Source organism: Marmota marmota, unplaced genomic scaffold (assembly GCF_001458135.2).
Source record: "Marmota marmota marmota unplaced genomic scaffold, marMar, whole genome shotgun sequence".
Classification (NCBI taxonomy): Eukaryota; Metazoa; Chordata; class Mammalia; order Rodentia; family Sciuridae; genus Marmota; species Marmota marmota.
Window position 1 is genome coordinate 21,023,002 of NW_026000174.1, and position 21,891 is coordinate 21,044,892.

The window sequence follows — 21,891 nt, forward strand, 5'->3', positions numbered from 1 at the left end:
CTTCTGCAGCCATCATTCCCCAGCCCTTTCCCTTCCCTTCCTTCCTTCCTTCCTTCCTTCCTTCCTTCCTTCCTTCTTCCTCCTCTTCCTCCTCCTCCTCCTCCTCCTCCTCCTCCTCCTCCTCCTCCTCCTCCTCTTCTTCTTCTTCTTCTTCTTTTAAATTTTTTAAAATTTTGAGACAGGTTCTTGCTAAGTTGCTTAGAGTCTTACTAAACTGCTGAGGTTGGGATCCTTCTGCCTCAGGCTCCTGAGTCACTGGGATTACTAGTGGGCACCACAATGCCTGGCCGGACTGTTGCCTCTTGTAGGAGGCAAGAAACTTGCTATAAACTTTCAGAGCAGGTAGTGTTTACAGGCAGGTAGAAGTTGTCTAGTCATGAGGTAATTTGCCATCATTTTGATGCATTGTGAAGAGCCATGTAGCTAGGGAACAGGTAGCTAGCTCTCGAAGCAAGTGGGTTGTTGGTTCTGTCCTGGTCCTTTACGTCTCAGCCTTGGAGTCACACTCTCATTTACATTTACTTCTCAGATGCACTCTTTCTAAGGCCTACAGAAGGAAAAGAACCTTCCATCTCAAGTTCTCTAAGTGGCTATAGTGGGTCCTGCTCTGGTGAGGACACATGCAGATAAACTTGTCCACAGTATGAGAGGGCAGACTGATGGGGGCCTTGGTGATATTCTGTTCCCTGGACACTGCCTGGCTCCCCATCTCACTCTTTCCAAAGGCACACATCCTGGCCTTGCCACTTCCCACCTTCCCACATACACACTCCAAGTCCCTTTCCTTTTGGAGTACTTGCATTATATGTCTTCTGAGATCTGCTCAGACCATCCTGGGGGAAGGCCCGTGGCCTTGGCCATATGGATTGTTGTGTCCTCTTTGCTACAGTTAGCCCTTGAGTTGAAGAAAAGAACCAGTTTGGGGAATGGGGGCAGGATAGAATATCAAAAGCAGAAATAGGCACAAACAAGAGGAAGGTTAAGCAGACATTTCAAAGTATTAAGCAGGGACACTGGAAGAAAACAATGTCAGCTTCTCACTGTTCCTCTAGCCCTGAGGTCAGATGTGTTGTTGGTGTGAGCCGTCAGAAGCTCACACTCGCCCACTTCCTGGCCAGACCCTGCTCCTCCTTTTGGGCTGAGCTTGGCTGTCAGCATCTCATGCTCATGGCTTTGGGGTGGTGTTTCTCTTAAGTAGCTTGCCATTTCAGGTAGGAGGGAGATACTGCTCCTGTTCCTGAGACTATGGGATAGTGAGACTGGAAGTTTGGCCTCTTGGCACCTGGAGGTGAGGTCCCAGTGACTTGTGTTTCTTTGTGGTCTTTAGAGGAGGCTGTTCAGCTTTGTGACTGATTGCCCTGCTGTTGCTATGTGTTGTTGAAAAAGCTGTTCAGTACCGTGGAACCTTGTTTAAAGGGCTGTGGTTTGGTGAGAAGGGCTTGAGCATTTGGCTAAGTGTTTAAGTGGAAGCATCTGGGTTGGGCTGTGCCAAAGGAGGCTGGTGGTGGGGCAGGGACATGTGATCAAAGTCGGGCTGGGTTTTAAATGCAAGATCCAGAAAGCAAAAGGAATCTTTCCAGCGTGTTTGGTAGAGCTGGACTATAGCACAAATATTCTTAGGGATCTCTTGGATCTCCCCCAGTAGGGAGTGGCTGGTAATGCCCAGTTCATACAACTCACTAACCTGGTACAGCAGGAAAAAGATGCTAAACAAGAAATACTTCTTTAGACCCTGACACTACCTTGCACTGCCAGCCTGCACCCAGGTTTATGGCTCTTTCAGCAATTCTGACAGATCTCAGCCTCCTCACTTTGGTTAACTGACGTACTAATCAGACCAGCCTGATGTGGGATATTTAAGTGGGAATATGAAGCTGTGTATGTGAAAAATGTATTTTGATATTATAAAGCCTTAAGCCAGTTTGTTATTAGGAGTTACTGATACTGTGATTAGGTGAAACAAGCTTGTTCACCTTCAATTTTTTTTGGCATTCTTTAATTTTATCCTGTTCAGCTTTTCTTAGCCTAATTAAGCTACTGTTATTCACTGACAAAAGAAATCAAAATTTCTCCTCTTAATTCTGATTGTACAGCATCTCTCTGACCTGCCTTGACTTTTCAGTCATGGCAGAATATCTCACTGGGCCCGGCTCCCTCTGTTCTCAAGGAAAGGTAAAACTGTGGCCTTGTCTTTGGGTCATGACACAAAGTCAGTGGCTCTGCCTTGCTCTGAGTGGCTTTCTTCTCAGGCCCAGTGTGCGTACTTCTCCTTTCTGTCAAGCCGTTTCTGGGATGACTGGACATGACTTCTGGATCGTGCTAAATATTGTTCAGGCCTCAGGGCCCTTAATTAATTAATTAATTAATTAATTTTTTTAACATGCCAAAATACATTTTTTAATATTTATTTTTTAGTTGTAGTTGGACACAATACCTTTACTTATTTTTTTTTTAAAAGGGCCCTTGATTTAGACTTTGGCCCCTGGTAGAATGTGGATGACTTGAGCTGATCCTCTCCAGTGCAGACCTGGGACTTTTATTCCTTCCATTTCTCCCCTTTGGAGTGGGACTGTCTATCCTACACCCATTCCATCACTGTATTTTAGAAGCAGATGACTTACTTCACAGGCTTATAGATGAAGAGAATTTTGCCCCAGGAGCCTCCAGCTGCCTCCCACAGGCATTGTTGATTCTGTTCACTGGTTTAGCATAGATGAGCTGAACTCTGGGGTCAGAGACCTGGCCCTGCCCTTGAGGATCTCACCACTGAGACAAAGGAGTCTCATGCATTATATGGCTGGTGCTCTGGAGTAGTCTGTTGTGGAGATGGGAGAGAGTCCCTGGAGAGGATAATTGAGCCTCAAAAGAGGAATGGGAGTTGAGCAGGGGGAAGGAGGGTCTTGGACTCAAACATTATCTACTGAGGAAGTCCTGAAAGCAGGGTCAGGCTGGTAACAGTAGCTTGGCTATTGCTCAGGGTGGAGCCAGATACAGCCAGGAGAATCATTCCCGCTGTGGCTATGATCCCCCACTCCAGGTTTGAATCGCTACAATCCCACAATGTATATGCTTTTCCTTGCACATTACAAGTAGGGAAAATGAGGCTCATTTATGTTAAGGAACTTGTCAAGGGCACAGGTGGTCAAGGGCAGGATGTGGTTTAAATGTGGTCTAACTACAGAGCCACACTCATCACCAGCCCATGGCTCCTTACCTTCCTCTGTAGATACCTAGGCCTCTGACTCTGAGTCCTGGATGACAAGAAGATTGTGAAGTGTTGTGAAAACCTTGGTGAGATTCATGAAATAGACCCATTCTCCTGGCAGCAGGGACTAGCATGAGTGGGGTGTGAAGTACAGCTGGAGGCAAAAAGGCCAGTTAGAAAGTCATAGTAGTCATTATGATGAGAAATGACTGCAGGGCAGGTGAGAAAGAGGGGACACATCTGAGAGGGGATGAGGAAGGAGACTTTACTAGACTTGGTGACCCACTGTGTATGGGTAATGAAAGGGGAGACTCAGGGATCCCAGGTTTCTGATTTGGTGACCATATTGGCATCACTAAGATGGGTTGGGGAGTGTTTGGGGGAGGCGATCTGTTGGTGAGTGAAGGAGGTGTAAGGGAGACCTGTTGCCACCTCCTTCCAGCCCCCACTGTCTATCTGCCAGTATTTAGTTCAAACTGACAATAAATCAGTTTATCAATAAATCTATAAACATTTATTTAGGACTTACAGAGATCTTGGAACCTAGCAGGGCTACAGGGGAGGTGGCTGTGCACAGTTGCCATCATCTCTTTCCTGCAGGATGAAAGAGACAGGAGATCACATTTAGGTGGGCAAGATAGAGCTTGGTTTCCTGGATGAATTGGCTTAATGGAAAGATGGGAGTTTAGCAGAGAAAGCTGCTGGCATGGACATAAAACCGGAGAGCCAGTTAACTAACAATTAGGGTCAGTTCATTAATGACAAAGCATTTGGTTGGGATGAGGAGAATACTGCCAAGAGATAATAGAAGCTAAATTTGTAACCAAATGATGAAAATCCATAAATTCAACTCTGACTGGTGGCCAGCCATGATATTTCTAAGCAGAAGAGTGCTTGGTGCAGGGCTCAACTTTTATTGGTGTCAGAATTACTTGAAGAGTTCAGTGAACTATGAAGGCCAGGCTCTCTTCTACTTATCTGTGCTTCATTAGGTCTCCTAGTGATACGATAAATAGGTTGTTTTATTTTCCCAGTTCATTTTTTTCCTAAATAAGTGCATTATAATTGTACATAATGGTGGGATTTTTTTGTTACATATTCACGCACACAATATAACAGTATAATTTGACCATTATCGTTCTCCAGTATTTCCTCTTTCCCTCCCCAAACAACTGAAGTTTGAGGACCACCGAGATGTATGGGTCTGAGTACAGGTTGAGTGGAGAAGGCTGCTTGGAGGGAGGCCACCAATTAGGTGGCTATTGCAGTCCTCTGGATTGAGGTAATACAGAGACAGGTGAGGCTGTGGGAGCCAGTGAGGCCACCACAAGCAGGAGTCTAGAGAGCTGTTCTGCTGTCTTACTCAGCAGCAGCAGCACCCATAACTGCATCTCTGTCTGGAACCCTTCATTTGGCTCTGGCATCTTTCACTTTTCTTTGCTTTCCTCTTCAGTCTCCTTGGTAAATAAGATCCTCTTCTTCCTGATAGCTGTGTACTGGATGTTCCAGAGAGTCCTAGGCATTCTTCTTTTTTAATTTATATACTTTTTAAGTCACTTCATGAAATTGCTTTAAATACCTTCTTTATTCAGATGGCTCCCAAATTTATATCTCCAGCACAGACTTCTTTTCGAGCCTCAGAATATATTTCCAAATGGCATTCAGGGTATCTTTTCTAGGTGTTCTTAGGCATCCTATGTTGGGCATTTTGAAACCAATGTGCTATTTTACCCTGACATGCTCCCTTGTCACTCTTGATCTCTCAGGGACTCAGGCCAAAAACTTTGAGGTCGTGCTCAACTTCTGTCTCACATGTCTGTGTTCAACCTATCAGTGAATCTTGCTGGCTTTTCCCTCCAATAGATCAGTATTAGAACATCTCTTATGATCATTTTGGTCCAAGCTACTTTCTTCTTTTGCCTGTCTTTCCTGTGTTCACAGCTTCATTCCAGCAGTCTGTTTTCCAGGCAGCAGTCAGAACAACCATTTTAAAAGGTAAATTAGATCATGTCACAGTGTGCTCAAAGCCCTTCAGTGGGTTCCTGTCTCAGCAAAGTGGAAGAAAGACAAGAAGAGTGTGCATTCTCCAGCAAGTTGCCTAATTAGTTTTCCCATTTATAATGGAAAATAATCATATCTTTACGATGATATGCAACTGGCATGTGAGGATTAAGTGAGATAATGTTGAATAAGTCCTTAGCAGGTAGCTAACAAAAACCTGCCCAATGTAAGGTAAAGAGGAGAACTGAGCACACCTGAATTAAATGTTAATATTGTGCCACACTATGTGTATTATCCCTGGTGTTTTTGATTGTTTTGTTTTATTTTATTTTATTTTAGTAATAGAGATGAAATCCGGGGCCTTGGGCAGATTAGACAAGTATTCTACCATTAAACTATATCACCAGCCTTATTTGTTTTAATTTGATCACTAGTACATAGCCACACAATTTAAGGAGTTGATGATTATAAATGATTTCTTAACGTAGCTATCTCTCCACCTATGCACCCCACTGTCTTTCTCAGATGTAGCCACTTAAAATTCTTTTAGTATTTTTATTTGTATCTCTTAAAATGTATGTTCTCCTTCTTTATTTATTTTTAGTTGTCATTATCCAGTGACTTATAATTTCCTTATAAGTTCAGAAGGTAAGAATTCAACTCAGAAGAGCTTAGAAATCCAGTTTTTCCCTCTCACCCACAGGCGCGTTTCCATCCATTCCATTCTGCTAATGCAGTTTCAGTGAGATCAGTACGTGGTGTTTTATCATAAGGATATGATTATAATACTCTTGGTTTCTGTGTAGTTCTTTTGTTATTTGTGTGGTTTGTTTTCTTATCATTGAATCACACAATTCTTCACCAATTATACAGATCTTGTAGATATTTAGGTGCATCAGAAGTTCTGCCAGTTTCACTTTACTGAAGAAACCTCTTTCTGAGCTTCAGAACTGGCCCTCCTTTTATGTTTATTGTATCACTGTTACTCTGGCATCTCCCTTATGTCTCCTTTCTCATGCTCTGTGTCCTTGTGGTTTATGTTTTTCAAAATAAACTCTTCTATACTTGTTTGAGTGGGTAGCTAAATTAGATGTTTGGGTTCAATCTGATATATTTACATGAGGTCTCCTTGACTTTTGCCTATAACAATAAGATTTGTTTTAACTGATTTTATAGATGACACGTTGACATTCAGAGAAGTTAAATAAGTTGTGTGAGGACTCACAGAATGATGTGGCAGAGCCCATATTTTAACCCAAGTCTGGCTATACAACCTATGTTCTTGGTTGTTATAAGTTGATATGGAATGTGTTTAAGGATTCAGACATTGCCAGCAATTTCCTTCATTTTTCTCCTCTTCCTTACACTCAAATAACTTCTTGTTCTTATTATCCTAAAGAGATATGTCTCTTATATTTTTTTATTTATTTTTACTTCTGGTACCAGGAATTGAACCCAGGGCCACTTAACCACTGAGCCCCAGCCCCTGCTTTCTTTTATTTTTATTTTGAGAGAGGGTCTCACTAAGTTGCACAGGGCCTTGCTAAATTACTGAGGCTGGCCTCAAACTTGAGATCCTCCTGTTTCAGCCTCCTGAGTCACTGGGATTACAGGGGTGAGCCACCACACCTGGTTCTTATATCCTTTTAGAGGCTATCTCCCAAGCTTAAGGATAGCAAAAGGTGTTTCTTAAAATAACTACTAAAGAACAGCTATGGTTTATGGGAGGCCTTTAAATTATGGAGGAAAGACTTATAGTTTCTTGTGATATGCTGCTACTTCTTTATCATCTGTTGGCCATTTGGGGAAGGGGAAAGGTATGAGATGAAGCCAAGTTCTGTGGTGGGTCCCTGATTGAGGATCTTTCCCTGCACCTTGCCTTCGATGCAGGGTTGCTGGATGCAGCTGCTTGAGGAGTCAGGTCCCAGCTCTGGCTCAGCTGTTTCCAGATACAGGATTGTCAGGGACTCCTAGCTTTGTTCTCCTATTCATCACTCCACCCAGGATGTGTGAACCTAACTCAAACAAAAATTACAACCCCAATCACTTTTATTGAGAGAAAAAAAAATAGAAAGTAGAATGGAAGCTTGTGACTCAATGGAAGCTTGTGATCAGTAAGGTTTACTTGTCCCAGGCATATGTTGCCCAGTTATTCCTATTTTTGGTTCCTTTTGCTAAATGTGAAAGTAGTTAATATAGTATATGAATCACTGTTTGCATCAGAGCATATCAGATGATGGATGGCAAATTATGACTCCCTTACTGGTCCTGCACCTTAATCATCTTAAGGTGCTAAGTTGGCCTTTATGTGGTGCAATTCATGTGGCCATGAGATCCATCATCACATATTGCTACTCTAAGACGTGACTGTTTGATTGGCTGGTTTTACAGCTAGAGCGGCATTTTCTCTCTGACCAGTAGCAAAGAGGAGGGTAAAGTCTTATCTTAGTGGGAGCTGTAGCCTTAGTCACTCATAGACAGGAAGATGACAGCATGCATAGAGCCTGAGAATGAAGGGAGGGATGAATGGTGAATGGACCACACCTTTGCTTAAACAACATACCTTTCCTTATATCTGTGGCCAGGGATGAGCCCATTTCTTGGCATAAGAAGTACACCTGCTCACTAGGGACAAATGCAGGGCTGTGTTAAGTGTTCAGAGAGATGATAACTGCTTTTGTATAACATAACAGCTTTCACTGTATCAAGCATGTTAAGATCAATGTCCTTCTTTATCCTGCTCCTCTCCTTCCTGGGCTGATTGGTACCCCTATTTAGAGTCTCTATTATTCTGTTATCTGTTCTTTGTCAGGCCTTGGATAGCTGTGACAGCTGTCCTTTCATTGGTAGGGAAAATGAGTTAAGTTCCTACTATTAACTTTTGACATCACCTTGATTTCACTTGTCTCTAGATTTTGACGTGGCTTCTGGCTCTCTTTCTTAGCCCCTTTGGATTGGTGCCTCTTTTGGATGCTCCCTCTGGCTTCTGAACCTTACTTCCATCTAGAAGACCTCTTGGCATATTGCCTCTGGAACTTTGCACACATAAGCCCCAATTTCCAATGAACTCAGCTCCTGGAGGAGATATGTGTCTTTGTGGGGAGGAACAGGCATGGAAGATGCAGAACACACTATTTGTTGTCACATGACACGTTTGCCTCGGAGACTTGTGATATTGTGCTATAATAAGAAATAAAATATTTGATCTTTTTCCTGGCTCCTAGCATAGAGCTCCTAAAATCCTTGCATGGGGGTGAGAGAAGAACCTTTTGTTATTTATACAAGCCCCTTTCAACCATATCTGAGTTTATGCTAATGAGATGACTCCTAAAGGATGGGGACTGATTCCCAGAGGAACCATCCATGATTAGAGGGTTAGAAATTCAGCCCCAGCTCTAATCCTTTACCCTTCATCTTGGGGTTGAGGAAAGGGTTTGGAAATTGAGTTCAATTACCAATGATTGAATGAATAATGACTTAATCAATCATGCCTGTATAATGAAATGTCCATGTGAAATCACAAGTTTGGAGAACCTTCAGGTTGATGAACCCATAAAGGTGCTGTGAGTCACCTCTAGAGAAGGCACCAAAGCTCTACCTGACCCCATTCCCCTACACCTTGCCAAATACATCTCTTCCATTTGGCTGTCACTGAGTTGTATTCTTTATAATAAACATAAGTAAAATGTTTCCCTGACTTCTGTGAGCTGTTCTAACAAATTATTCAATCTGAGGAAGGGGTTTGGGAATCCCTGATTTATAGCTGGTCAGTCAAAAGGGAAGCCTGGAGTTCTGATTGGCATCTAGAGTAAGGATAGTCTTGTGGGATTGAGCCCTCAACTTGTGGGATCTTACGCTAACTTCAAGTAGTGTCAGAATTGAATTGAATTGTAGGGGGCTGGGGATACACCTCAGTTGGTAGAGTGCTTGCTTCAAATGCACAAAGCTCTGGGTTCAAAAAAAAAAAAAAAAGAAATGAATTGAATTGTAGGACACCAGTTGGAGTCCTACAGACAATTTAGAAATTGCTTGGTGTAGGAAAAAAAAAACACGTTTGGTGTCAGTGGTGTTGTAAGAATACAACACTATTGTTGTTTTTCAATTTTTTCTTTAACCCTCCTTTTTAAGGGAAGGGATTGCCCCATCATGTGTTCTTTGCTTATGGGAACTCTAACCTAGACAGTAGGGAAGAAAACCACTATTAGCTGCCAGAATGGGAATGGCTAGTGACATCATGGCTTCCCTGATCCAGTAAGATTGTGTTCACAGATGGGGGCAGGAGGCCTTACACCTATGCTACCTTCAGCCCTTCCATATCTGATGCTTACCTCATAGCAGCACTGTGCCAGGGTAGGCAGGGACTCCTTCTTATCCAGGTATTCTGCTGTCACCTCAGACCCAGCAGGTCTAGAGCTGAGCTCATCAGCTCTGCTCCGAGAAGGTTCCCCAATCTCACTGTCCCAGCTCCTGAATTGTGACTAGGATAACTTTGACTCATGCCCCACTTCAGGCCAGCTCCCACGAGTCCACCCAGTTTTGTTTGCCAAGTATAAACTCATCACTGGGCAGAGGGCCCATGTTCTTTTGAGGCTCCTCTGTTGCAGGGGGTCATATTTTGGGCCCTTGGGCAGTACCTCCTAACTGCCCTCCCAACTTTCACCCTGATACTGAGGCCCCAAATGGGCCAGCCACAGCTCATCCATGGGCCCAGTCTCTTGAAATATGAGATCTTTCTTTAAAAATCTTTGTAGTACTTCCATCTGAGATCACTTGATTTGTTATGCACTGGTATCCAGATCCCTGAAAGGAGTGATTGTGGTTCCCAAGCTCCTCTTTTATTGCCCTTGTCCTGCTTATGTGAATTCTTTGGAAGGTTTTGACTCATCTTGAGTGGCTGGATGGTCCTTTTTAACGTCAACTGTTTTGACCGTAGCCAGCTCCATCCTGCCCTTGCATGCTTCCCTGTCTTTCATGTACTGCCCTGTCTGGAATGCCATTCTCCTTATCTTCTGAGAAAACACCTACTCATCCTTCAAGATTCAGGGAAACTGCATACCTACATTTAAAAGCACACCTAAAAGTGTACCATAATTATTTGTTCAATTTCTGTCTTCTCTGCTCGACTCTGTGGTCCACGGGAGCAGGTACAAGATCTGATTTATCAGTATTCCCCCAGTGCCCAGGACACTTTAGGAGATGTTGGTTGCATGGATTCATCCATTTATTCACAAGTATTTATTCATAAACTTCCTTGTGCCAGGCATCATGCTAGATACTGAGAATAGGGGAAAATAAGGCAGACAGGGTCCCCCTGCCTTCAGGTGGAAGCAAGAAAAAATAATTTGGAATTACTGTGCTTCACAGGGCTGCTTTAGATTAGGGGTATCTGGGGAGGCCTCTCTCAGAAGATACTTTGGAGTTGAGACCTGAAGGATAAGAATAGTCAGCCCTAACCCTGCAGAGAGCTGGGGAGTGAGTTCAGGGCAGAGAGGATGGCAGGTGTCCACTTACAGAAAGGACATTTTCTTGGTGTGATTGTGAGCCCTCAGGAGAAAATGCTGCTGAAGCCTGAGAAGCCTGAGGAGAAGATGTGAGGCTGGGCCGGCCAGACTCTGTAGTGACTTTTTGGTAGATCACAGTAAGGATTTTGGATTTTTTTCAGAAGAGCAGTGGGACGTTTTTGGAGGGAAGTATTTCAAACTTTTAATGTTATGGCTGAACAAGAGGGAATCTGCTGATGCCATTTCTGCTACCCCTCCTTTTCCTGCAGCCTCTTCTTACATCCCAACTTGCTTCCTTTCCTATCCCAGATTTACATACTGTGTTACTCTGGAGCAGCAGGAGCTGCTCTTCTCACTTCACAATACTTCTGGTCTTTGTTTCAGTCTTGTCTGGCTCCTTCCAGGAACCTGAGGTGCCAGTAGGACTACCCACCCCCTGTGGGAACTCCCATTGTCATTCTCTTAAGCTAACTGTGCACTAGTTCTGTCCTGAGGCCTAATGCGTATTGCTTTTGAGCCTTCCTTGGCCTTTGTCCCTGTGAATCAATGCCCTGCCCCTCCATGTGCAGAATGGCTGTCCTCCTTTGCCAGGCTCAAGCAAATCAGAGGCTTGAGCTTATCAGGGTTCAAGATGACACATATATGAGCTCCACAGTTTCCAAAGGGTTCTCTCTCCCTGGGCCACATCCTTTTAGTTAAAGTCTAACTTTGTGAGCTGTTTTGACAAAAATATGTCCTGAGGTTATCTCGTCACTTGAAAAACAAAGAATAACAATAGCTAACTAATATTGAGCACTTATTTTGTGCAAAGGAATGTGCTTAGTGCTCACTATGAAGCCTTAATGATTAATTAATCATGACTCAATCCTGTGAATTAGGTTTTGTTATCCCCTTTTACAGATAAGGAAATTTAGGCTCAGAGATTACACAGTAAATGGTAGAGCAAGGTATGGGCTCTGGCCATAACTCTAGTGCCTATGAACTCAACTGCTACTGTCTGGTACAGTCCAGCATGGTTCCATGTGGTTCTGAAATCCTTATTTATACCATCTCCAGAGCTACTTCCATGTAGAGCCCCCTTTCTTCTCTTCACTCCAAAGGTCCAACTTCACAGGGAAAACTAGGAGAGATGCTCAGAACCATCCATTTCCTGGCCTGTGCATGTGTGAGAGCCACATCTCTGTTTTCCTGAGCTCTGATGCCATTAGGCATACTCATGGATTTTGCTGAATGAGCAAACAAAGACTCCTGCTCCAGTTGACAGACATGAGCTAAGTCTCTTAGAATTACAAATGCTGTTATAAGATCTTCCCTGATCTCAGGAAACAAGAAAAATGAGATGAGGCTGCAAGAAGACAGTTGAACTCTAAGAAGCAGAGTTGTCCAGAGATGGCCCTGTCATTACTTATCAAGCTCTTAAAGGGGAAATACAGCCTCAGGAAAGTGGCTGTTCCATGTATCCTCGGAGATGTTCCTCATCCCCAATAGGGCGAAATTCTAAACCTTGAATAGTGCCGGATAGGGTGCATCTGAGATTGGTCAGACACAGTATTCCTGGACAGTGTTCTCTTTATATCATTGTACCTTTGGCCTTCCTAGGCAGGACATGCTAGCCCATTTGGAGAAGGGAAAGTGGAAGCTGAGGCCTCTTACCTGAATCATACCCATCCAAGGAAAGCCTTGCAGGTGTGAGGCAAATGCAGCTGTAAGACAGTGGAGCCTTCCCCAGTGGTGGTTAGTGCTTCTGGAGCTTGGAGCTATCAGTATGGAGAGGTAACAATTGGGTCTTGCTGCTTCTGGTGATTCTGGAGAGCCCTAGTGACTTTTCATTATAGAAGTAAATGGGGACTGGGGATGTGGCTCAAGCGGTAGCACGCTCGCCTGGCATGCGTGCGGCCCAGGTTTGATCCTCAGCACCACATACAAACAAAGATGTTGTGTCCGCCAATAACTAAAAAATAAATATTAAAAAAATTCTCTCTCTCTCTCTGTCTTTCTATCTCTCTCGCTCTCTCTTAAAAAAAAAATAAGTAAATGGGATCATGTGCTAAAGATTCATAGACAAAAAGCACTTGTGCCAGGAGGGGAAGACCATAGAGATGTCAGAAATTATACTTCAGCTACTGGAATTCTTAATGTAAATGCATGGTGTGATAATGAATTTAAAGCATTTTGTGGTCTTAAGTATGTAATGTGGAACTTCTGTAACTTTTTTCTTTATTCTGTATTTGAATTTTCAGTAACAGGAAGAAGAGACTAAGCAGGCAAAAAGAGTCATGGCATTTGATGCTAGTCATGCCCTGGAAGCTGCCTTGGAGCAGATGGATGGGATCATTGCAGGTACACTTGGGATCCCGATGATGGATCTTTAGTTTTTCACATCTCAGAAAAGGTTTTCTTACATTTGTTTTCTTTCTTTCTTTTTTTCGCATAGAGAGAAACCCTTTGTTAGGTTTAATTTAAAATAGGTTAAAGGTATGTGCCATCTCTTTTCTTTCTAATATACAAACTTGGAGAACTCTCTCATATCTCATAGGGGTCTATGATACATTCTGAGTGTACCACTGTTGGGATTATAAATGCAAGACCGTTTAAGTGCAATGAGATTGATTCTATTTTAAAAGTTTCAGAGCATACCATGACTTATTAGAGTTGAGCTGAAACTCAAAATTGAGCAGACTTTGCCACCTACTCAGTATTCACTTCTCTGCTGTTCTCCAATGTGTTTAGAAGATGGGAGGCAGTTTTGTACTGATTCACCTAATAATATTCTATATTGCATAAGAAGCCATATTGCTTTTTATACATCTCAAGTATTTTGTCTTAATGTTTTAATTGGCCAGTAGGGGACTTTCTCTAGAAGGGAGTTGGCAAAATTGTGGGTAATTCAACAATATTGCCAGTGGACCATTGTGACTGATTAATTCCTTGAAGGGAGCAACCAGAAAGTTATATTGATTATAACAAATTTTTTCCAAAAGGCTCAGGGTCGTCTTTCTGACCTTGCATGATATAGTCCAATGGTCTTTTTTGCAGACAGGGTATGCTTCTTTGGGTCTCAATTCTCCATTGTGTGAGCTATGGCTGGAGGAAATGAGGAAAGAAGGTATGGGGCTGAATGCAGCTTGACCCCAGGAATTGCTCAGGATACCTGACACCGCCCCTGTTTAGGCATTTGCTCTCTACATAGTGCAGAAATACATCTGACTCACAGAGGGCTCTGGATGTTGGAGCCTGGAGTGAGGGAGGTTGTCTATGTCTCACAGCTTCATCATATTTTGGGTAGCTCTGTAACATGGTCTAGCTGTCTTCTGTCAGGCTCTTAATTTCTCTGTGAACAAATGGGCCCTTAGGAGGCCATGACTAATGTCCTGATTTTCAGAGTCTCCATAGATTAGGATGTGTTGTTCTAGGTTAGGGTATCTGATGACTTACTGAGAAGAAACCAAGAGAGTGGATTTCCTAGCCACACTTTTAGAAAGTCTGATGGAAGCTCCCAGAGGCTCCTTTCCATGCACTGAGATAAGAGCCAGAGGATCAGACCTTCAGACTGGCTGAGGTGGTCAGAACTTCTAATCCCCTTGCTGAGGAGTGAGTCCCTGGGAGAGGGAGGTATGAGGGATGAATGAGAAGACTGTCCTTTTCCCATTGTATTGCCTTTGTTCCTCTGGCAAAGATCAGCTGACTGTGTTTATATGGAACTATTTCTGAGCTCTATAATCTATTCCACTGATATATTTGTCTTTATTTATGCCAATATCACACTGTATTGATTACAATAGGTTTATAGTTTGTCTTAAAATCAGATCATGTCAGTCCTTCAATTTTGTTTTTCTTCGATATTGTGTTGGCCAGCATGGGTCTTTTTCCTTACCCTCCATAAAATCTTTAGAATCAATTTGTTGATATCCACAACATAACTTGATGAGGTTTGATTGGAATCACATTGAATCTATAGATCATGTTGGGAAGAACTGATATCTTGACCATATTGAATTGTGGAGGAATGAATAAGACACTTCCTAAAGAAGGCAGCCTTTTGTGGCATTGGTGCCTCTTCCTGCCTCCTAATTTATCCATGCAGGCATTCCCAAAGTAAGGTAGCCTCTGGCAAACCCCTGTATTTCTCTGAGAAAGGATTTTTTAACTGGATCATAAAGGCCTTACCTTGGCCCAGGATCTTTAACTGAAAATCTGGGAAGGTTGTGGAGGGAGGGGCGTTAGGTGTAGGTTGTATGGAACCTGGGAGACCTAACCCACTGACCTTCCAAAACAAAGTGCTCCCTCCTCCTCCCATTTCCTTGCTCCTCCATCTTGGATTCCATTTGGATGGGCTCCCTGGACTTTTCTGTCTAGAACAGGCATGAGAGTTTTATAGAGAGAAAATCTAAGATATTCCAAGGCATTCTTTAAAGATTGGTTCTTTGCAGATTGGTAGGGAAGAATACTGGTGGGTAGACTACAGGTATTGGTTCTGATCCTAGCCACACTTTTAGAAAGTCTGATTTGGAAGCTCCCAGAGGCGCCTTTCCTTGTGTTGAGATAAGAGCCAGAGGATCAGACCTTCAGACTGGCTAATAATAATAGTTTGTGCCTCAGTTTCCTCATATTTAAATGGGAATAATAATAGTACCCGAATTAAGGGGTTGTTTGTTAACCCATGTAAGGTGCTTAGAAAAGTGCCTGGCACATAGTAAGCACCATAAAGTGTTAGCTCTTGATATGCTGATGAAGGACAGGAAATCTTTATCATGTTGAGTTTTCCTTCTCTAAGGATACAGTAGGCTTCTCATATATTAAAGCCCTTATGTCTCCCATCTGCATTTTGTGGTTTTCATTGTATGAGGCTTGCATATTCACCACTGGACTTGCTCAGGGCCTACAAGATTGATATATAGTTTTCTGAAATATAAATTAAATATTTCTGAAAATATAAATTAAATCACATATCTCCCCTCTCCAAAACTCTTATTGGCTCCCATCTCAGGATAATATCTAAAATCCTTACCATGGCCACCAAGGTCATAATGTGATTTGGCCTTTGCTGTCTTTATCTCTTTATCTCTTCCACTTCCCCCTGACTTATCTCATTTTAGTCGCCTGCGCTGCCTGCCTCAGGGCCCTGGTGCTTGCTGTCCTATTTCCTAGAAAGCTGTCCTCCAAATCCACTCAGATTCCTGCTGAAATGTCACCATATGAGAACGTCTTCCCTGACTAATACAGCATCCCACTTCACTCTCTGACCTCATAATCTGTTTATATGTTTTTATATTATTATCATCACCTTATCTATTACATTCATGTTGGTCTCTTTGTTTATTGTCTGCCTCCTACACCAGATTTAAAAATTTAAATTTACAAATTTAAATTCTATGAGGACATAGGATCTGCCATTATCTCTCCAGTGCTTTGATTGTCTGTAGCACACATAGCTATCTAATACATATTTGTCACATGTTTATTTTATTTACTTTTGTGAATAGGATGTCCTTTTCATTGGTTAGGAGTTCAATATTGGTTTCTGTATCTATCTTGTATTTGGCTGTTTAGTGAACTTTGTTCTTTTCTCAATTTGTGCCTTCCTTTGGATAATTCTTGTGGAATATCAAATCACTATTTTTGAAAACTCAGTAGTTAATAGGTCCTGTGAACAATATCCTGTGTTGTAATTAGCCCACACAGACATTTGACAGATAATTAAATTTTGAAGTTATTAGTGTCTGGAGAGCCTGCAATCTATACTCTTCTTGATGAAAGGAACTATAATTATTAGATGCCTTTATTGATGACATTTTTTTCTCAAGGTTATTCATATACTATTCTCATTTTCAAAATGGTTGGGCCGTCTGGGCCAAAAAAAGGAACTTTGGTGGTTCTTAATGTAGTCCACAGAGTTCAACTGTTCGGGTTTGCATCCCAGCTCAACCACTTGTTACTGACTGTGAGATCTTTAACAAATTATTTAATTCTTCTGGGCCTCAGTTTCCTTAAGGATAAAATAGTAGTAATAATAGTACCTATTTTATATTATTGTAAGGATTAAAATAATGCAAATAAGGCACTTAAAATAGTATCTGATACTTAGTAAGTGCTCATTTGGTCTAAGTTATTACATGTTTTATTGATATTGGTATTAATATTATTTTTATCACCTTATGGTATAATATAACACGGTATGTTTTTACACAGTGCTGGTAAATGGCAGTACTAAAATTTGCATTCAGGTTCCTTTCATTCCTGGGTTGGTCTTATGTTGATGTTTGGGGCTGTCTGTAGGAGAAAAGAGTTAATAAAGAGGAGGATGCTGTCATGTTCTTGGTCATAATCTCTTTAGCTTGAGTGGTTTTTGTTCTTATTACACATTTTCCTTCCAAACAAGAGTCCCATTACTCAAAAGGTGGCACTGCTGGAATGAAGATTGAAACCCTGCCACATATTATGATATCACAGATTCTGCAGAAGTGATATTTTTTGTGAAGATTTAAATCTTCCTCATATTAATTTGAGGTTCAATGACATCAGGCAATGCTACTACCACTACTACTACCAGAATACAGTTGCTTTTGCATCTGGTGAGTACCCAAGTACCCAAGGACTGTATTCTCTCATGTTTTGAAAAGACAATTCACTTATTTCCATAGAAGAAATTTTTGTGGGCTTCCTGTACCACCCCCCAATAGTAGCTATTTATAGAGAAAAAAACAACAACAAAGATTCTCACTAAAATGGATATAATTTCTTCAATAATATGTATTAATGATCATAATACTACATGATAAGGAATTTCCCTTTATAATTAATTTATATTATAATAGGTTACTGTTCATTTTCTAAAACTCTTTTCAATAGTACATTTTGAGCATGTGAGATCAATATTTATGTAGTTAACTTTTAATGCAAAAAGTCTATTCCCTCCCCGAATTAACAGAAAAAACAATGCAGATGATTATCCTATGAATAATTGGGCCATTCATACTCTGAAAGTAGTCCTAATGGCAAATATGCCCCTCCAAAGGCACAGTGTGATGACTCTCCTTTCAAGGTGACCAGTGATTTGGGATGTGTGAAGAATAGAAATCAGTTCTTGTAAATTCCAGAAGAAATGTCTTATAAGTATAAGTAGGAGTATTCAATGACACTCCTTGTAAACTTGAATTCTTGAATTCTGAGTGAGTGTATGTTAGGCGTGACTAATCAGAAGGTTGGAAAGAAATGATTATTAAAACCCCAAGGACCACTGTCAATAATGATTTCTTTCTAATGTAAAAGACCATTGTTAATAGCTTCCCATATAATGCTAACTTTGATCTAATCTTTCTCCTCATTAGTCCTGTGATTCTGTCTGCAAATAACAGGATAATTGAATTACACTGTTGAAAGTCGATATTGAACTATATATTGCTTAATTACATCCCTCTGGATGGCACAGAGCATCTGTCACAAACGTTAATTTTATATAGGCGTTAATTTGTGAACTAACAGGTTTAATGGCTACTCTATCAGACTATTCCTGGCATAGAACCAGAGAGCCACATGGTCAGGGCAGAGGGCCACTTATTTCTCTTTGCTGTGGCAGGAGGTTACTCATACAGCTCTTTTTATTTTTTCGTTTTATCCATATATTTTTTTTTAGTCTTTATTGAAGAGGAATATTTAAAAGGAATCTGTTTAATGACAGTTAAAGAAGTTGCCCTGTTGGGCCTTTCTGCCAATCCTGATTAGTGTCTAGATTTATAAAAAGAAAGGAATTTTTTTTTGTGTGTGTGTGTGTGGAATTAGAAAAAGTTCTAATCAAGATTGGGATGATTCACCTTGGCCCATAAATGATGTCAGTTGTGTTGTTAATGGCTGATTGGTGAGTCCCTGCTCTGAACAGTCCTTCATCTTGTCCATCACTTCTCTTAGGAGGATCAACATAGAACAGTCATTAGTAATGTTTGTGGAATGTACACTTGCCCATTTCCATTCAGAATTTAGTTTGAGGGAGCTCTGCCATGACTGTTCAGAAGAGGGTTGAAGTGGAGTTTATAGGTATGTAGGGGACTGAGAGGTCAAAGACTGCCACTTGTGTAAAGAGGGCAGAATGGCACACTGTTCAGCACCCCAAATGCTATTCTCTCCTTTGTTGGCAGAGTCTACCTGCCCACTTCCCACTCTTTGATACAAGTGTGGCCTCATTTTCTGTTGTCTGAGAGAGTCTGGATAAGACTGGAATTATTTGTTCCTTAAATACTTGTTATAGTTGCAGGTATAGGAACTGACCTGGGGCTGGGGTTGTGGCTCAGCAGTAGAGCACTCGCCTAGCATGTGCGAAGCCCTGGATTCGATCCTCAGCACCACATAAAAATAAATAACATGAAGGTATTGTATCCAACTACAACTAAAAAATAAATATAAAACAAACAAACAAAAACCAAAAAAACCCATATGGACCTACTATTTCTTGTTGGAAAGTTTTCTTTTTTCATGGTTATAGATAGCAAAGTTTTAATTTCTTCTTAATTGATTCTTAGCAAGTTATATTTTTCTAGGAATATGTTCATTTTACTGAGGTTTAAATATGTTAGAAAAAAGCTGGTCATTACATTTTATCTAAGATCTACTAAACTTGTTATATGTCTATTTTTATTCTTTTTTTGGTACTAAGGATTGAACCAAGAGGCACATTTACCACTGAGCCACATCCCTAGCTCTTTTTATTTTTTCGTTTTATCCATATATTTTTTATTAGTGCATTGGTGCATAAATTATGGGCTTTGTTGTTACATATTTATATGTGCCAATATCACTCCCCAGCACTTCCCCCATCTCTCTCCACCTCCACCCCTTGAACCCTTTTCTCTACTGATGTACCTTTGATATTTAGGAGATTCACCCCACCTTTCTTTTCCTTTTTCCTCTCTAACTTCTGCATACAAGAGAGAACATAGAACACTTAACTGTCGATGTCTTAATTTGCTTAACATAATAGTCTCTACTTCCATCCATTTTCCTGCAAATGCCATAATTTCATTTTTCTTTAGGACTGAATGTTTTAGTCAGCTTTTCCACCACTTGTGACTAAAAGATCCAATACGAATTATTGTAGAGGAATGTTTTACTTGAGGGCTCATGGTTTTGGGGTCTTCATCCATAGACAGCTGGCTTCATTCCTCAAGGCTCCAAGTGAGGCAGGAACAACATGGCATAAGAGTGTGGCAGAGGGAAGCAGCTCACATGACAATAATGAAGCAGAGAGAAACTCCATTCACCATATAAAAATATATACCACAAAGCCACGCCCCCAATTCCCAACTCCTCCAGCCACATTTCTACTACTTCAGTTACCACTCATTTAATCCCTATCAGGGGATTAATTTATTGATTGGTTTAAGACTCTTTCATTTTCATTACTCCTCTGAATCTTCTTGTATTGTCTCACATGTGAGCTTTTGGTGGACATCTCACATTGAAACCATAACGCTGAATAAAACTTGATTGTGTATGTATACCACATTTTCTTTGTCTATTCATCTGTTGATGAACTCCTAGACTGGTTCCATAGTTTGGCTCCTATAAATTGTGCTGCTGTAAAACGAGTATGTGTGTAACACTGCAGTATGATGACTTTAATTCTTTAGGATAAATAATGAGGAGTGGTATATCTGGGTCATATGGAATTTTCATGCCTAGTCTTTTGAGGAGCCTCCATACTGATTTCAATAGTAGTTGTACTAATTTACAATCCCACCAATAGTGGAAAAGTCTTCCTTTTCTCCATATCTTCTCCAGTTTTTATTATTTTTGTATTCTAGATTATTGCCGTTCTAGTATGTGAGGTGAAATCTGAGTATAGTTTTGATCTGCATTCCCCTAATTGCTAATGATGTTGAATATTTTTTTCATATATTTGTTGGCCATGTATATTTTGTCCTTTGAGAAGTATCTGTTTAATTTGTTTGTCCATGTATTAATTGGGTTATTTGGGGTTTTTTTGGTGTCAAGTTTTTGAGTTCTTTTTGTATTCTAGATATTAATCCTTTGTTAGAAGAGCAGATAGCAAAGATTTTCTCCTGTCCTGTAGGTCCTTTCTTCATGTTCCTAATTCTTTCCCTTGCTGTGTAAAAGCTTTTTAATTTGATACCAATCCATTTATTAACTCTTGGCATTATTTCCTGAGCTTTAGAGGTCCTATTGAGAAATTGTTGCCTGTGCCTAAAAGCTGGAGTGTTGACCCTACATTTTCTTTTAGGAATTGCATAATTTCTGGCCTAGTTCCTAGGTCTTTGATCCATTTTGAGTTGATTTCTGTGTAGAGTGAGAGATAAGTTTTATCTAGTTTTATTCTTCTACATATGGACAACCAGTTGTTCCAGCACCATTTGTTAAAAGCCTTTCTTCAATATATGTTTTTGGCACCTTTGTCAAGGATCAGATGACTGTATGGGTTTATCTCTGTGTCTTCTGTTCTGTACCACTGGTCTGTATGTCTATTTCTTTGACAATACCATGCAGTTTTGTTAATATAGCTCTGTAGTAAATTTGAAGTCAGGTATTTTGATGTCTCTGGCATTGCTGTTTAGGCTTGAAATTGCTTTGGCTATTCTGGGTCTGATATATTTTTTTCTTTTTCTTTTTTAATATGTTTTAGTTGTAGATGGACATAATATCTTTATTTATTTATCTTTATGTGGTGCTGAGGACTGAACCCAGTGCTTCATGTCTGCTAGGTGAGTGCTCTACCATGAAGCCACAACCCCAGCCCTGGGTCTGAAATTCTTCCAAATGAATTTTAGTACAGTTTTTTTCTAGTTGTGGGAAGAATGCCATTGGTATTTTGATGGGGATTGCATTCAATCTGTATATAGCTTTTGGTAGGTAGTACGGGCATTTTAACAATATTAATTCTGCTTATCCATGAACATGGGATTTCTTTCCATCTTCTGAGGTCTTCTTCAATTTCTTTCTGCAGTTTTCATTGTAGAGGTCTTTCACCTCCTTGGTTAGATTTATTCCTAGGTATTGTGTTTTTTGTTGTCAAGGCTATTGTGAATGGTATTGTTTTTCTGATTTCTTTGTTAGCAGATTCATTGTTGGTATAAAAAAGACTGATTGATTTTTGTATGTTGATTTGCTAATATTTTATTAAGTATTTTTGCATCTAAAATCATCAAGGATATTGGTCTGTAGCCCCCCCCCCCCCAA

At 40.8% G+C, this 21,891-nt stretch overlaps 1 protein-coding gene across 1 annotated transcript in view; it reads left to right on the forward strand.

The window, feature by feature from the left end:
• Ppfibp2 (PPFIA binding protein 2) overlaps positions 1-21,891 on the forward strand; it is a 149,983-nt gene that overhangs the window by 21,339 nt on the left and 106,753 nt on the right. The window contains 1 exon segment of the mRNA XM_048788275.1: positions 12,948-13,047. Coding sequence (XP_048644232.1) covers positions 12,984-13,047 — 64 coding nt within the window. The 5' untranslated portion in view covers positions 12,948-12,983.